Raw genomic sequence first — 18,078 nt, forward strand, 5'->3', positions numbered from 1 at the left:
AACCACAAAGATATCAATCACAGAGATGACACGGTGGTTATCCCGTGGTTCGGTCAAGACCAATGCTTGCCTACTCCACGTTGTGGCGTCCCAACGGACGAGGGTTGCAACCAACCCCTCTCAAGCAGTCCAAAGACCCACTTGAATACCATGGTGTATTGCTTTGCTTTTCTTAATCCCGTTCGCGAGGAATCTCCACAACTTGGAGTCTCTCGCCCTTACAAAGATGTTCACAAAGAAGCACGGAGTAAGGGAGGGATTAGCAACTCACACAAGACACAAAGATCACAGCAAATACGCACACACAAGACCCAGACTTAAGCTCAAAAGACTAGCACACTAGAACGGAGCTCAAATCACTAGAATGTCGAACAAGTGCGCAAGAATGGAGTGTGAGTGATCAAGAGTGCTCAAGGAATGCTTGGTGTTCTCCTTCATGTGCCTAGGGGTCCCTTTTATAGCCCCAAGGCAGCTAGGAGCCGTTGAGAGCAATCCGAGAAGGCAATTCTTGCCTTCTGTCGCCTGGCGCACCGGACAGTCCGGTGCACCACCGGACACTGTCCGGTGCGGATCTCCTTCCTTATTTGGAGAAGCCGACCGTTGGCGCCTGGGAGCCGTTGGCGCACCAGACACTGTCCGGTGCACACCGGACAGTCCGGTGCCCCCTCCCGACCGTTGGCTCGGCCACGTGTCACGCGCGGATCGCGCGACTGACCGTTGGCCCGGCCGACCGTTGGCTCACCGGACAGTCCGGTGCACACCGTACAGTCCGGTGCACACCGTACAGTCCGGTGAATTATAGCCGTACGCCGTTAATTCCTTCCCGAGAGCAGCAAGTTCGCCTGAGCCAGCCTGGCGCACCGGACACTGTCCGGTGCACCACCGGACAGTCCGGTGCACCCAGACAGAGTTGGCTTTGGCTGAAACAAAGCTATCTCTCTCCAATTTGTTTTCTCCTGTTTCCAGCACTTAGACACAATACATTAGTCTTCAAACCAATGTACTAAGTCTGAGAAACATACCTTTTGACTTGATTTGTACTTTGTCCACCACTTTGCATAGATTAACACAAAAGCACTTGCGTTGGCACTCAATCACCAAAATACTTAGAAATGGCCCAAAGGCACATTTCCCTTTCACACTTAATCACCAAAATACTTAGAAATGGCCCAAGGGCACATTTCCCTTTCAATCTCCCCCTTTTTGGTGATTTATGCCAACACAACAAAAAGAAACATATAGAAGTGCAACATCAATGCAAATTAGAACAAGTATTTGTTTTTATTCAAATTTGGCATATTTGGATCATTCTTTGCCACCACTTGGTTTGTTTCTGCATATTAAACTCAATTTCCTATCTCTAAGTCAAATTCACTTGTTGAGGCATAGAGAAAGGTATTCCAAGAGAAATTGATCAAAGATTCAAAAAGCTCCCCCTTTTTCCCATAATCAAACATTCTCCCCACAAGAGACCAACTTTTGACAAGAAGAGACATTAAGAGGATTTTGTCAAAACAAAAACTTTAACTCTACTATTTTCAAAATTCTCAAGTGGTAGTTGATCCATTTCTTGCTTTGGCCCTAACTTCTCCCCCTTTGGCATCAAGCACCAAAACGGGATCATTTTGGCCCTTAAACCCCATTGCCTCACCAAAAGCTTCAAATAAGAGTAAAAGGCAATAAGAGTATGAAGATGAACTTGGAGTAAGTTACCCTCTCATTGGAGTGCAGTGGAAGTCTTTCATGGTCCAAGTTCACATTTTCCTTTCAATCCACCTTTGAGACTAAATCAAGTAAACTCAAGCACACGGTTAGTCTCAAAGGGTCAAGTGTAGCACATCTCCCCCTAAATATGTGCATCACTCACACATGGACTTTTGAGGTCCGGGGAGTGCTTGTACAACTTGAACACCATAAATAACAACAATATGCATAAAGGAACATGATCAAAGGCATAAGACACATGTATGCTATAGATCAATCCAAGTTCCGCGAATCTAAGACATTTAGCTCACTACGCAACCTGCAAAAGGTTGACTCATCTAGAGGCTTGGTAAAGATATCGGCTAGCTGGTTCTCGGTGCTAACATAAAACACTTTGATATCTCCCTTTTGCTGGTGGTCTCTCAAAAAGTGATGCCGGATGTCTATGTGCTTTGTGCGGCTGTGTTCAACAGGATTATCCGCCATGCGGATAGCACTCTCATTATCGCATAGGAGTGGGACTTTGCTCAGATTGTAGCCAAAGTCCCTAAGGGTTTGCCTCATCCAAAGTAGTTGCGCGCAACACTGACCTGCGGCAACATACTCGGCCTCAGCGGTGGATAGGGCAACAGAAGTTTGTTTCTTAGAACTCCAGGACACCAGGGACCTTCCTAAGAATTGGCACGTCCCTGATGTACTCTTCCTATCAACCTTACATCCAGCATAATCAGAGTCTGAATATCCAATTAAGTCAAAGGTAGACCCCTTTGGATACCAGATCCCGAAGCAAGGCGTAGCGACTAAATATCTAAGAATTCGCTTCACGGCCACTAAGTGACACTCCCTTGGATCGGATTGAAATCTAGCACACATGCATACACTAAGCATAATATCTGGTCTGCTAGCACATAAGTAAAGCAAGGAACCTATCATAGACCGGTATGCTTTTTGATCAACGAACTTACCTCCTTTGTTGAGGTCGACGTGTCCGTCAGTTCCCATCGGAGTCTTTGCGGGCTTGGCGTCCTTCATCCCAAACCGCTTGATCAAGTCTTGCGTGTACTTCGTTTGGGAGATGAAAGTGCCGTCCTTGAGTTGCTTCACTTGGAACCCAAGGAAGTAGTTCAACTCGCCCATCATCGACATTTCAAACTTTTGAGTCATCACCCTGCTAAACTCTTCATAAGACTTTTGGTTAGTAGAACCAAATATTATGTCATCGACATAAATTTGGCACACAAATAAGTCACCATCACAAGTCTTAGTGAATAAAGTTAGATCGGCTTTCCCAACCTTGAAAGCATTAGCAATTAAAAAGTCTCTAAGGCATTCATACCATGCTCTTGGGGCTTGCTTAAGTCCATAGAGCGCCTTAGAGAGCTTACACACGTGGTCGGGGTACCGTTCATCCTCAAAGCCAGGGGGTTGCTCTACGTACACCTCCTCCTTGATTGGCCCGTTGAGGAAAGCGCTCTTCACATCCATTTGGAACAACCTAAAAGAATGGTGAGTGACATAGGCTAACAATATGCGAATTGACTCTAGCCTAGCCATAGGAGCAAAAGTCTCCTCAAAGTCCAAACCTGCGACTTGGGCATAACCTTTTGCCACAAGTCGTGCCTTGTTCCTTGTCACCACCCCGTGCTCGTCCTGTTTGTTGCGGAACACCCACTTGGTTCCCACAACGTTTTGCTTGGGACATGGCACCAGTGTCCAAACTTCATTTCTCTTGAAATTGTTGAGCTCCTCCTGCATGGCCAACACCCAGTCCGGATCTAGCAAGGCCTCTTCTACCCTAAAAGGCTCAATAGAAGAGACAAAAGAGTAATGCTCACAAAAATTAACTAATCTAGAGCGAGTAGTTACTCCCTTGCTAATATCACCCAATATCTAGTCGACGGGATGATTCCTTTGAATCTTCGCTCGAACTTGAGTTGGAGAGGCTTGAGGTGCTTCTTCCTCCATAACATGATCATCTTGTGCTCCCCCTTGATCACACGCCTCTTCTTGATGAATCTGTACATCGTCTTGAGTTGGGGGTTGCACCATTGTTGAGGAAGAAGGTTGATATTGCTCTTGGTGTTCCTGTGGTCGCACATCTCCAATCGCCATGATGCGAATTGCGTCCGTTAAAACATCATATTCATCTACATCATTAGGATCAACTTGCTCTTTTAGAGAGCCATTAGTCTCATCAAATACAACGTCGCTAGAGACTTCAACCAAACTCGATGATTTGTTGAAGACTCTATACGTCTTTGTATTTGAGTCATAACCTAACAAAAACCCTTCTACAGCTTTGGGAGCAAACTTAGAATTCCTACCTTTCTTTACTAGAATGTAGCATTTACTCCCAAATACACGAAAGTATGAAACATTGGGTTTGTTACTGGTTAGAAGCTCATATGAGGTCTTCTTGAGGAGGCGATGAAGGTAGACCCGGTTTATGGCGTGGCAAGCCGTGTTCACGGCTTTCGACCAAAACCGCTCGGGCGTCTTGAACTCTCCAAGCATCGTCCTTGCCATGTCGATGAGCGTCCTGTTCTTCCTCTCTACCACACCATTTTGCTGTGGTGTGTAGGGAGCGGAGAACTCGTGCTTGATTCCTTCCTCCTCAAGGTACTCCTCCACTTGAAGGTTCTTGAACTCGGACCCATTGTCGCTCCTTATCTTCTTCACCTTGAGCTCAAATTCATTTTGAGCTCTCCTTAGGAAGCGCTTGAGGGTCCCTTGGGTTTTAGTTTTATCCTGCAAAAAGAATACCCAAGTGAAGCGGGAAAAATCATCAACTATAACAAGACCATACTTACTTCCTCCTATACTTAGGTAGGCGACGGGTCCGAAGAGGTCCATATGAAGTAACTCCAGAGGTCTTGATGTGGTCATTACATTCTTGCTGTGATGAGCACTTCCCACTTGTTTACCTGCTTGACAAGCTGCACAAGGTCTATCTTTTTCGAAAGTCACATTTGTTAGTCCTAACACATGTTCTCCCTTTAGAAGTTTGTGAAGGTTCTTCATTCCCACATGTGCTAAACGGCGATGCCACAACCAGCCCATGCTAGTCTTAGCAATTAAGCATGCATCTAGACCGGCCTCCTCTTTTGCAAAATCAACTAAATAAAGTTTGCCATCTAGTACATCCTTAAAAGCTAATGAACCATCACTCCTTCTAAAGACAGACACATCTACATTTGTAAATAAGCAATTATAACCCATATTACAAAGTTGACTAACGGACAACAAGTTATACCCGAGCGACTCAACTAAAAACACATTAGAAATGGAGTGCTCGGATGAAATTGCTATTTTTCCTAGACCTTTAACCTTGCCTTGGTTCCCATCACCGAATATGATTAAATCTTGGGAATCCTTGTTCTTGACGTAGGAGGTGAATATCTTCTTCTCTCCCGTCATGTGGTTTGTGCATCCGCTGTCGATAATCCAGCTTGAGCCCCCGGATGCATAAACCTGCAAGGCAAATTTAGGCTTGGGTCTTAGGTACCCAACTCTTGTTGGGTCCTGCAAGGTTAGTGACAATAGCCTTAGGGACCCAAATGCAAGTTTTATCTCCCTTGCATTTTGCCCCTAATTTCCTAGCAATCACTTTCTTATTCTTTCTACAAATTGCAAAGGAAGCATTGCAAGTATGATAAATTGTAGAAGGTTCATTAACTATTTTCCTAGGAACATGAGCAACATTTCTCCTAGGCATATGATGAATGACATTTTTCCTAGGCATATCTCTACTATGTACATAGGAAGAACTTGAAGCAAACATTGCATTTGAATCATAAGCATTACAACTCCTATCATGATGAGTATTTCTAGAAAATTTCCTATCATAAATAAATGCATGATTCTTTTGAGCACTATTAGCCATAGGGGCCTTTCCTTTCTCCTTTGTGAAAGTGGGAGTCCTTTGGCTTGTTAAGTTCTTGGCTTCCCTTTTGAAACCAAGTCCATCCTTGATTGAGGGGTGTCTACCAATAGTATAGGCATCCCTTGCAAATTTTAGTTTGTCAAATTCATTCTTGCTAGTCTTAAGTTGGGCATTAAGACTAGCCACTTCATCATTTAATTTGGAAATGGAAATTAAGTTTTCGCTACAAGCATCAACATTAAAATCCTTACACCTATTGCAAATCATAACATGTTCTACACAAGAGCTTGATTTATTAGCTATTTCTAACTTAGTATTTAAATCAACATTAATACTCTTTAAGCTCGAAATAGATTCATGGCAAGTAGATAGTTCACATGAAAGCATTTCATTTCTTTTAACTTCTAAAGCAAGAGAATTTTGTGCACTAACAAATTTATCATGCTCTTCATATAAAAGATCCTCTTGCTTTTCTAACAATCTATTCTTCTCATTCAAAGCATCAATTAATTCATTGATCTTGTCAATTTTAGTTCTATCTAAACCTTTGAATAAGCTAGCGTAGTCTACTTCATCATCACTAGACTCACCGTCACATGAAGAGGCATATGTAATGGTACTTCGAGTACTTACCTTCTTCTCCTTTGCCATGAGGCAGGTGTGGTGCTCGTTGGGGAAGAGAGCCGACTTGTTGAAGGATGAGGCAGCGAGCCCTTCGTTGTCGGAGTCGGACGAGGATCAATCCGAATCCCACTCCTTTCCAAGGTGTGCCTCGCCCTTCGTCTTTTTGTAGGTCTTCTTATTTTCCCACTTTCCGCTCTTTCCTTGATCCTGGTCACTATCATTATCAGGACAGTTAGCAATAAAGTGACCAACCTTACCACACTTGAAGCAGGAGCGCTTCCCCTTCGTCTTGCTCTTGTTGGGGTGCTCCTTGCGACCTTTGAGCGTCGTCTTGAAGCGCTTGATGATGAGGGCCATTTCATCTTCATTTAGCCCGACCGCCTCAACTTGCGCCACCTTTGCTAGGTAGCGCCTCCTTGCTACTTGTTGCTTTGAGAGCAACGGTTTGAGGCTCGTAGATTGGGCCATTCAACGCCTCATCAACGTATCTCGCCTCCTTGATCATCATTCACCCGCTTACAAACTTTCTAAGTATTTCCTCGGGCGTCATCTTGATGTACCTAGGATTCTCACGAATAGAGTTTACAAGATGAGGATCAAGGACAGTGAAGGACCTTAGCATGAGTCGGACGACGTCGTGGTCCGTCCATCTCGTGCTTCCATAGCTTCTTATCTTATTGACCAGGGTCTTGAGCCTATTGTACGTTTGAGTTGGCTCCTCTCCCCTGATCACTGCGAACCTTCCTAGTTCGCCTTCCACCAACTCCATCTTGGTGAGCATGGTGACGTCGTTCCCCTCATGCGAGATCTTGAGGGTGTCCCAGATCTGCTTGGCGTTGTCCAAGCCGCTCACCTTATTGTACTCTTCCCTGCACAAGGATGCTAAAAGAACAGTAGTAGCTTGTGCATTTTTATGGATTTGTTCATTGATAAACATGGAGTTATCCGAACTATCAAATTGCATCCCATTTTCTACTATCTCCCATATACTTGGATGAAGAGAAAACAAGTGGCTACGCATTTTGTGACTCCAAAATCCGTAGTCCTCTCCATCAAAGTGCGGGGGTTTACCAAGTGGAATGGAAAGCAAATGAGCATTTGAATTATGCGGAATACGAGAATAATCAAAAGAAAAGTTCGAGTTAACCGTTTTCTTTTTCTCGTCGTATTCGTCGTCCTTTTGAGAAGAGGAAGATTCGTCGCTGTCGTAGTAGACAACCTTCCTGATGCGCCTCTTCTTCTTTCTGTCTTTCTTCTTTTGACTCGAGCCGGAGTCATTGACTTTGTCGTCCCTTGGCTCATTGAAGATGGACTCCTTCTCATTGTCGTTGACCACCATCCCCTTTCCCTTAGGATTCATCTCTTCGGGCGATTAGTCCCTTTGAAGAGAACGACTCCGATACCAATTGAGAGCACCTAGAGGGGGGTGAATAGGTGATCCTGTAAAAACTTGAAACTTAAAGCCACAAACTTGATTAGGTGTTAGAGCAATAAAGCCAAGTGGCTAGAGAGGAGTTCTTGTGAAACACAATAACCACAAAGAGATCAACACAGAGAGGCACAGTGGTTTATCCCGTGGTTCGGCCAAGTCCAACACTTGCCTACTCCACGTTGTGGCGTCCGAACGGACGAGGGTTGCACTCAACCCCTTTCAAGCGGTCCAATGACCCACTTGAATACCATGGTGTTTCTCTTCCTTTCACTATATCCCGTTTGCGAGGAATCTCCACAACTTGGAGTCTCTCGCCCTTACAATTTGATAATCACAAACAAGCACGGAAGTAAGAATAGGATGAGCAACACACACAAGACACAAAATCAGAGCACAAACACGCACACAAGTCACAACTTGAGCTCGCAACACAACTCGAAAAGTTCTCTACTCAAATGGAGCTCTAGTTGCTATCACAAAGAATCAAAAGCGTGGAAATGGAGTCTTGGTGCTTAGGGATGCTCAAAGAATGCTTGGTGTTCTCCTTCATGCGCCTAGGGGTCCCTTTTATAGCCCCAAGGCAGCTAGGAGCCGTTGAGAGCAATCCAGGAAGGCAAATCTTGCCTTCTGTCGACTGGTGCACCGGACAGTCCGGTGCACCACCGGACACTGTCCGGTACAGATTTCTTTCCTATTCTAGCGCAGCCGACCGTTGACGATTTGGAGCCGTTGGCGCACCGGACGCTGTCCGGTGCCCCCTTCAGACCGTTGGCCCAGCCACGCGTCACGCGCGGATTGCGCGACCGACCGTTGGCTCACCGGACAGTCCGGTGCACCACCGGACAGTCCGGTGATTTTTAGCCGTACGCCGCCAACGAAATCCCGAGAGCAGCCTTTTCACCAGAGCCAGCCTGGCGCACCGGACACTGTCCGGTGCACCACCGGACAGTCCGGTGCACCCAGACTTAGCAGAGTCTTGGCTGCTCAATCCAAGTCTTTTCCATTTGTTTTTTCTCTGATTCTAGCACTTAGACAAATATGTTAGTACACAAAAACCAATGTACTAAGTCTAGAATCATACCTTTGTATTGATTTGCACTTTGTCCACCATTTGTCATAGTTTAGCACATAACCATTTGTGTTGGACACTTAATCACCAAAATACTTAGAAATGGCCCAAGGGCACATTTCCCTTTCAGAGACACCTAAGTGTGTAGTGGTCCTTGTGGGGTCTTAGTGACCCGATTGATTAAGGAGAAGGCTCACTCGGTCTAGGTGACAGTTTGAGAGAGGGAAAGGGTTGAAATAGACCGGGTCTTTGTGATCTCCTCAAAGGGGACTAGGTTCTTTGGAACCGAACCTCGGTAAAACAAATCACCATGTTCATTCGCTTGATTCTCATTTGATTTCCCCCCTCTCTCCCGGACTTGAATTTACTTCTAACGCTAACCTCGGCTTGTAGTGTGTGCTTAAAGTTACAAATTTCAGGTTACGCCTATTCACCCCCCCTCTAGGCGACTTTCAAGGAGTATTATAGACGCCATACATAGTATGGACAAGTACCATGGCCTTTTGCAAGGTTCCTAAAAGAAAATGATATAGTTGCCTAGTATTCAACACCTGGTGAGCCCCAACAGAATGGGGTAGCCGAAAGAAGAAATAGAACACTAATGGACATGTTGAGGAGTATGTTAAGTTAATCTAGCTTGACATTGGGTCTGTGGATGGATGCATTAAAAACCGTCATCCATATACTCAATAGAGTCCCAAGTAAATCAGTACCTAAAACCTTATATGAGTTGTGGACTGATAGAAAGCCCACGATCAACTATCTACAAATATGGGTTTGTACAATTGAAGTTAGAATATTCAATCATGGACATGGAAAACTAGATGAAAGAACCACTAGTTACCATTTTATTGGCTACCCTGAGAGATCGAAGGGTTTCAGATTTGTGATATCCTAGCCACTGGGATGGTGATATCATGGTCTAAGGCTTAATAGAATTAATAGAGTACTCATATAAAAAAGGTGCATCTTCTTTTTCGAAAGCCTATCTCGAAAGAATATTGAGGTTAAGCGTGCTTGACTTGGAGCAATTTGGGTGCTTGGCTTGGAGCAATTTGGGATGGACGACCGACCGGAAAATTTTCTTGGGTGCGCATGAGTGAGGACAAAGTGCGCATAAAAGACTTGTGTTGGTTTGTGGGCACAATATATGATCCTAGAGAGTTGCCAGGAGTAAGTATCGTCGGTCCGAGATTGGACGGGGTGTTACAAGATTCTATTGTTCAGATAGACAGACTAAGTTTGTAGAAATCAGACATGTTATATTTCTAGAAGATTAGATGATCAAGGGGAGTAAGGTACTCAGAGAAGGTAACCTTTAGGAAAAGAGGACATATGTCCCGATTCCGATGGTTGAAGAGTCATAATTCTAGATACATGTTGAGGTTCCACCAACAGTTATACCAACTAGAGGTGAAACCCCTTCTGCAAAATGTTGCATCACCTAGTACAAGTAGTAGAGAGCAAGTTGCATCACCTTCTGTGCAGGCTAGCCCTTCTGAGCCGATTACGCAAGAGAGTTCATAAAATAGTGATAGTCTTGTACCTAGTGAGGCACCATTACAGGAGCCCCGGAACATACTAGAACCAAAAACAAGTCTAAGAAGATCTCAGAGGTCCAGAAGATTTTAGATCCCTGTTGACTAAAAGTTATATGAAGCTAAAGAAGCAGAAAATAGTGAGATATATGTTTGCGAGGATATAGATACCGAAGGGGATCCCACTACATATGAAGAAGCAACGAGGAGTCAAAATTAATCCAAGTGGCTCTCAACCATGAAAGATAAATTGGAGTCCATGAGAATGCAAGTATGAGACTTAGAAGTAATTCCCGAAGGAGCCAAAACAATAGGCTTAAAGTGGGTCTACAAAACCAATCGTGACTCCAGAGGGAACATAGGAAGATATAAGGTTAGACTTGTGGTCGAAAGGTTCCACAGAGAGAAGGCATTGATTACAATGAAACCTTCAGGCTTATCTCGATAAAAGGTTTGTTTAATAATCATGGCTTAGTGACTCATTATGATTTAAAACTCCATCAGATGGATTTTAAAACAACTTTCCTAAATGGGGAGTTAGAAGAAAATATTTTCATGGCACAACGAAAGGGTTTTGTCGTACGAGGTAAAAAAAGTATGAGATGTCACTTAAATAAGTCCATTTATGGACTGAAACAAGCTTCCAGATACTGAACCCCTCTTCTGCAAGGCGACGGGGCGGCCACCAAGGTGGCGACGGCGGCCACATTCCACCGTGCCACGATCATCCTCCTCCACCACAGAGAGAAGATCAACCTCCACATCTACAAGGCGCAGGATCTAACCTTGCCTTAATAAAGGGCAAAACGGTATGAACTAACCCGTTGAGTTCTCTATCATTATCAAGTGCTCTCGGATTAACTAAGTGCTGCACTCATTACTTTGTCATTATCGAGAGCTCTCGGATTAACTAAGTACGTACTAGTACGTGTTTTAGTTTTCTTATTCAGTAATTTATGGACTAAAATGAAATACACCTAATCGAACAAGTTTACGGTTTGTTCCGTTTGAGATTTATTGAGTGCACAAATACTATGCGGTAGGATATACACAAAGATATATAGCTTCTGCTAGCCTGATATATATATACACTGAATCTGCGGATTCATCAGTACGGAAGAATAGCTTTAATATTTAATTTTAAGCTAGCGAAAGATTATCTTCATCGTCATTGGCGACAATGGATGGGCGGGTACCGGATGCAGGATGCACCATCTCCATGGTGCCAAGGTCCTTCTCCTTCTGCATCTCCTGGTAACGCTCCTCCGCCTCGGGCATGTCTCCCATGATGGCCTTGAGGCGCAGGTTCATTTCGTCGAGGCGCTCGTATACGGCGTTGTTGGTGAACATGCCCTCGCACACCTTGCAGATAGTGTCCCAACTCTCCACCAGCGGCAGGAAGATGATCACCGCTGAGCCGACTGTGCCCCAGGCGATCGCGATGACAGCCCACATGGTGAAGTAGCCGGCGCTGTACCTCCCCGCCGGTAGCGACAGCACGGGCCACACCACCGCGATCACAGCCGTGAAGGCCACACCCCACTTGATGATCCACCGCTTCGCGTGCACCAGCCGCTCCTCCTTGAGTTCCTCCGCCAGGTCACTGTCGGCAGGGACGCTCTCCACCGTGGTGATCTGCCGGCTGCTCTCCCAGTCGTAGTGCTGCGGCCACGCCAGGCTGCACGCCGCGTGCACCGCCCCACCCACCAGGATGGACACCAGGTTTCCTGCCAGCATCGGCGCGTTCCGGCCGGTGCTGTCCAGGTCCACGCGCCCGTACTGCACCTTGGCGACCGAGAGCCAGACGGTGACGCCGAGGACGCAGCCACTGACAGCGCCGAGGATGGCGCCCAAGGCATTGGCCTTTCTCCACAGCAGCAGCAGCGCGATGGGGATGACGGCGGAGCCAATGATGACGCCCATGGCCAGGTACAGCCATCCGAGGGAGACACCCACCAGATTGAGGATGACGGCCAGGACACCCATGAGGCAACCGAAGACGAGGACGGTGGCCCTGGACACACGCAGGATCTGCTCGCCTGTGGCATCCGGGTTGATGTAGGTCCTGTAGATGTCGTAGGTGCAAAGGGAGGAGACGGCCACCAGCTCGGCCGAGCCGGCTGAGGTCACAGCCATGAAGAGCATGATGAGGAGGAGGACGGAGCCGGACTTGCCCATGAGCGCGGTGGCAGTGGCGGCCGGGACAAGCCCCTTCGCCGCCTCGGCTGCCGTGATGGGGAGGTCCAGAGCCAGCGCGCCGAGACCCAGCGAGGTGGCCAGCGAGAAGGGCACCGCGAACCATACCAGCCCACCCAGAAGGTACCCCTTGTGCGTCGACGACGGACGCGCAGCGATCGCGCTCATCCAGTAGCCCTGCGCATCGGACACATATAAATGGATTAATTTGGTTCGTAGTACCATCCTGCAAGAAACAACGTGCTCGCCGCCAGGCTTACGTTGTCGACGAAGACCGTGCCGAAATTGCCGACGATGTTGATGATGCCGAAGACGAGGCCTCCGGAGCTGAGCATGGTGAGGTAGGAGCCCTTGAAGTTGCCGTGCACGGGGCCGCATGCCTGGTCAGGGTGCGAGAGCGGGGCGGAGCAGTTCCGCACCGCGCTGGCCACGGCAGTGAGGTGGTCGTGCACCACCCGGGGGCTGCCGAGCCGGTTGCCGGAGGTGTAGACGAGGAAGACGAAGACGACGAGGACGACGTGCACGACGACGGAGTGGATGTAGCTCGCGAGGAACGTGGCCTTGAGCCCGCCCGCGAGCGTGTACACGACCACGCCCAGAGGGATGAGGAAGCTGGCGGCGTAGACGTTGATGGCCGTGAGCGCGTTCACCACGGCGGAGCCACCGAGCAGAAGCATGGCCGTGACGATGACGTTGGTGGCGAGGCAGAACGCCAGGAACACAGCGTGCGCCGCTCGACCCCACCGGGCGCGAACGATCTCGCAGACGGTGTGCGCTTTGGGCGCCTTCCGCTTGATCTCGATGGCCATGACTCCGAACAGGAGCACCTGGATGGTGGCGCCGCTCGCGTACCAGAAAGGCCCGCTCACGCCGTACTGCCACGCCACGTTCGAGCTCTGCAGGATCGTTGCCGCCCATGTCCACTGCTCGATTCGATATACATGTGACTGAAACTGAAGAAAGACAAATCGAAGGGAAATGAGAAAATCTCAGTGAAGTATGTGTACCTGGGAGACGATGACGCTGGCGATGAGGCCGGTCTTGACACTCCGTCCGGCCGTGTTGAACCACTCCGAGGTGTGCTGCGATCCAACATACCGCTTCTCTAGCCACACCTGCAGGAGCGCTGAGTTATAATCCTATAAACTAGCTAGCATGTTACTCTACATGGATTATATGCATGTTTTCCTTTGAATTCAAATTCTTTTTGTGATTTTAAACCTCGTCTGGGAAATTCTAGAAATTCATATGGAACAAACTATTCCATAAGAATCCTTAGGAGTTTCAAAGGTTGTATCTTTCGAAGTCAGAACACGGCTCTTAAAAATGCATGAATGACTGTTTGCGGCCTGGAACTCAGGAACATATATGAAAGATACTTGTCATTTTTCTAGAATACTATTATTAACATTTTATCATGGTCAAATATTTGTCTTTTGAATTAAGTATAAAAAAAATGTTACGTCATACTCCAAGAAATGAGGAAATTCAGCATGGAAATTAATATATGTCCTTCAAAAAAGAACACTCCCTTCCACTGTAATAGAGTTCGGGTTTTTTATTCTGCAAAGTCAACACATTTACACTTTGCAGTCAATATACTTTTCAGTAAAGGTATCAAATATTATAATATTTTCTATATTACTCCTAGTCTATTATTAACTTATTACAATTGTATTAAAATAACCACTATATTAGCCAAAAACGGTTACAAATTACGACATTAAACAAAAAAAGGAAAATCCATAGAACTAATAGTTATAGAGCTAATAAATTGTTAACGGGAATAGATCAACTAACTATTAGCTCGGGGATGTTAGGAACCTCCAACTAATAGGTTAACTAATAGGTTGGTTGTTGAACTAGTAGTTTTCTATAGTGCCCATGCGTCGAGTGGAGACTGCAGGGTGTGTTCAAAGGATGAAGGATAATACTATCTTTTACCAAGTTTTAGCTAATTTTAGCTGCCTAAACTTAACTAATGAACTAATTGTTACTTCAGCAATGGCAGTAGAATCTCTCTCTAATCTCCTGTAACTTGTCTTCTTCTTTGTTCTAAACTTTGTTTTCTTTTTTGATTTAAATAAAATTTTCAGTAGGAGTCCCCCTTCTGTTCTCTCAAAAACTAATTGTTACTTGGGGTCTAGGTAACAATAAGTTGAAGCTTTAGTTGGGCCGTTTGAAACCCTTAAAACTAATTTTAGATGCTAACAATTATCTCAAAGTTCAAACATGCCCATAGTCCATATCTCACAACCATCCAATATGAATTTAACGGACCGAATTTCCCATATGTTTGTTTAAATTAGAGTAGTGTATCGAAATACCGGTGATGGATGAGTTAGAATAACGTGTTTAATCATGATGTAGAGTTTGATCCTCAAACAAATTGGATTCCGTGCTTATAGGAATTAGAAAGCCATGATGCAGAGTTTGATCACAAAATAAATTGAACCACATGAGCCATGACACAATCATTAGATAAATCTCTATATATCTGGTACCTATACGAGTTAAAGCATTGTGCTTCGACGCAAAGTATTGAGTTCAATTACAAGACAAATTAGAAATTCAGAATGCATGGCATGATCGCCAAATCTCTGAGCCGCTAGTTGCCTATATAATTGAGCAATAAATTGGCATCTCTAACTCCAACAAAGGTGACTTAAAATAGCGCCCTAAAATTTAAAATAATACATTATTTAAAAATGTTTAGGGCACTAAAAACACGATACGCTCCAACAATTAAGCCTCTCATGTATATTATTAGAAAAGAAAATATTAAAAATGATAGAAAACAAGGATATGACACTAGTCTGATATGTAGTATATTTAGGTCATTTTATGGCTTGGCCTATATTTTTTTTATAGAAATTTATAAAAGAGGACATTGTTGAAACTGTTTTTATGAGTTGATCCTATATTTTAAGATAGTGCACTGATTTAAGTTACTGCTGGAGAAGCCCTTGAATGTGACATATTTGCTATTTTAAATAAAAGGAATTCCGTGCGTCAATTTCGCTTTGTCTGTAACTATCAAAAGGGACGCGACAAGGACAAGCGCAGCTTGTTTAAGATAGTTTAGCTTTCGTTAGGTTCACGTTGATCTAGTCGCTAAACACTAAAGATAAACTATCTGACGGTGTTCTCTACGAAAATGCGGACGATACATGCATGACCTAGACGTAGGAGTGGCTCCTTCTTTGTGTATGTCTGGATGTTTGAGACTCAGACGGTCCACGATGTCGTAGAGGGTCCTCTTCTTCGTACAGGACATAGATCTTACCTCCAGAGAGGGATCCCGTCGGGAGAAGAGATCCTAGAATATGTCTTGGAATCAGCATGCCACACAAAACGCCTCTAATCGATATAAAGTCAAAGAGATGTGAAGATTCAAGGTAGAGCAAGGCTAAACTACGGCTACTCCTAATACATAATGTAAAAATGATAAATAGAATTGATTGGATCGATTGTGGGGGTTTAATCGGTCATACCCCTTCATGTATATAAGGGGTCGGCTGGACCCGTTACAGGTCGTTCCCGAGTTAATCCTGCGAAGATCGCTAACAAAAATCTCGTAAAAAACGAGAACACTAATTGATTATGCACACGAGGGGACCGTCCGCGCCGTTATTGTAGACTATCCGGACCGATTGTAGACTATCCGGACCGCAGACGGTCTGGGCTCTGAGCGGACAGCCGCCAAACCATTTTTGGTGCTCAACACGTTCTGACAGAGTCTAACTTTGATTAAATCGCTTATATGTATAGTTGGTGCATGTTGCTTGTCCATATATCATATGATGGTGACAGTTGCGGAATGAAAAACCAACTTGACTCAAGAAAACGAAAAAAGAAAACGAAGTCAAAGCGGGAACACATGCGACTCGGTGTGTTATTTATTCAATTCGGCACACGCATGATCCTGCCCTTTGTTTAGTAAAACGGAATCAGGCCACACAGAATCTGCATTCTTTTTCTTGCAAGTCATTAGCTGTTTACTTTTTAAGCTTAAATTGCAAAGACGGCTGTGGATTAAAGCCGTTGGTTTCATGCATAAATGAATCTTCGTCGCATCTCCCACCATTTGAGTTAGGCATTGCGAGCGAGTTGTACGATTTTTAGAAGCTCTCGTTGAGATAGTTTTTTTCTTTAAAAAAATGACCACCAATCATTCAAGCTAGCAATGCCCTGGTCGTTGTGTGTGCAATGCGATGCGCACGAGAGAAGACGCACGCATCAAGCGAGAAGGTCGCGCACGCGATCGAGACCGTTCATTAGTGGGGAGGGACGACCAAGTAAACAAGACGTACCAGGAATGAGGTGAAGAGCGCGAAGAAGGCGCCGAAGCCAAGGACGACGGCGTACCCAACGGCCTGCGCCAGCACCGGCTTCCCGCCGAAGAAGCTGCCGTCGCGGCTGCACGCGCCGTCCACCACCGAGTAGTACTCCCCGCCGAAGCCCAGCCCCGGCGGAGGGCACGCGCCGGCGCCGCCAGCGGCCATCGTCGTCGACCTGTTGTGGTGTGTGGGAAGAATGAAGAACGCATGAAGACATAGTTACGGAACCGGCGCGCGAGCCGCAGTTCGAGGGAGAGGAACATGAGGTACCTCGATCGGTCAGGTCCGCGCGCGGCGAGGTGGTGGTGGTCAGGTGGAGACGGAGGCGGCGTCGGCGGCGGAGACTCCAAGTGAAGCGGACAACGGATGAGCCGCCGTATATATGGGGCACAAAAGGCCGCGATATCGATGGTTGTCGCGATCGAGTCTAGCCAAGCCAATGGCTCCAGTTGCGGGAATCTTTGACTTGGTAGATACTGTATTCTGAGCTGTTGATTCAGCGGAGAGAAAACGGGAGCGAGATCCTGGTTCTGAGTTTTTTCAGGGAAGCCGTGGGATAGGCCGGCGCACGAATCCTAAGTCCCGCGTCTCTCCTTCGTTCCGCTCCTCTCCCTCCTCGTCCCGCGTCTTCGTGAGTCTAGTTTGGCTAACAGTTATGCTTGTTACTAATGCGACCTTTGTGACGCGTAGTTCCTAGTTTGCCTAACAGTTCTATTTGTTACTAGTGCGACCTTTGTGACGCGTAGTTTCGACGTTCCGTCCCAGACGACGGGATCCTTCAAAATTACACAATTTTCCTTGGCCAAGATGACTCTTGGCTAAAAAGGGATCCCCTGCCTTGTTTTGTGGTGGCCCCCACCATCTAGGCACCATTTTCCCCTGCACTTTCACATAAGTAGACTGGGAGGGTGCTCGGGGTTGGTTTTGCTTACCGTATTTCCGTGTTTGTGAGCTAGCCCTCTCGACCGCTTTGTCTTCTCTCACACTTTCACCTTTGTGCCCGTCCTCTCGTTTTCTGCTCGCATGACGTCGTTCCCTTCCTGCAGGATCCATGAGAGTCGTTTTCGCGGCCTAGATAAGAAAGGGTTCCTCCCCTCGAAAGACGTCTTGGAGTGGAGGCTAGAAGTCGAGGGCAAGGTGCCTCGTCCTCGGGACGACGAAGTGGTCGTGCTCGTGTCCTTCTACAAACGCGGGGTCGGGTTACCCCTTCATCTGTTCGTGTGGGGGCTCCTCCACTACTACTAGCTGGAGATCTAGAACCTCCATCCCAACGCGTCCTTCAAATAGCGTGC

At 46.2% G+C, this 18,078-nt stretch overlaps 1 protein-coding gene across 1 annotated transcript; it reads right to left on the reverse strand.

Annotated features, from left to right (window-relative positions):
• Positions 1-11,229: 11,229 nt before the first annotated feature.
• On the reverse strand, positions 11,230-17,370 carry LOC103629941 (urea-proton symporter DUR3). Its single transcript, XM_020539465.2, has 5 exons — positions 17,057-17,370; positions 16,760-16,961; positions 13,454-13,561; positions 12,707-13,369; positions 11,230-12,623 (listed from the first exon to the last, which is right to left on the reverse strand). Exons 2-5 carry the CDS (start codon positions 16,949-16,951, stop codon positions 11,391-11,393), a joined length of 2,196 nt encoding a protein of 731 aa, XP_020395054.1. The 5' UTR covers positions 16,952-16,961; positions 17,057-17,370; the 3' UTR covers positions 11,230-11,390.
• Positions 17,371-18,078: the final 708 nt, after the last annotated feature.

This window comes from Zea mays, chromosome 6 (genome assembly GCF_902167145.1).
Source record: "Zea mays cultivar B73 chromosome 6, Zm-B73-REFERENCE-NAM-5.0, whole genome shotgun sequence".
NCBI lineage: Eukaryota > Viridiplantae > Streptophyta > Magnoliopsida > Poales > Poaceae > Zea > Zea mays.

Bases quoted from the DNA above. Each gene is read 5' to 3' on its own strand.
- LOC103629941 (XM_020539465.2), bottom strand. From the start codon at position 16,951: ATGGCCGCTGGCGGCGCCGGCGCGTGCCCTCCGCCGGGGCTGGGCTTC. The intron at 13,562-16,759 runs GTACGTCTTGTT...GCGCTCCTGCAG, and splicing joins CGCTCTTCACCTCATTCCTG to GTGTGGCTAGAGAAGCGGTA. The intron at 13,370-13,453 runs GTACACATACTT...CGAATCGAGCAG, and splicing joins CCAGCGTCATCGTCTCCCAG to TGGACATGGGCGGCAACGAT.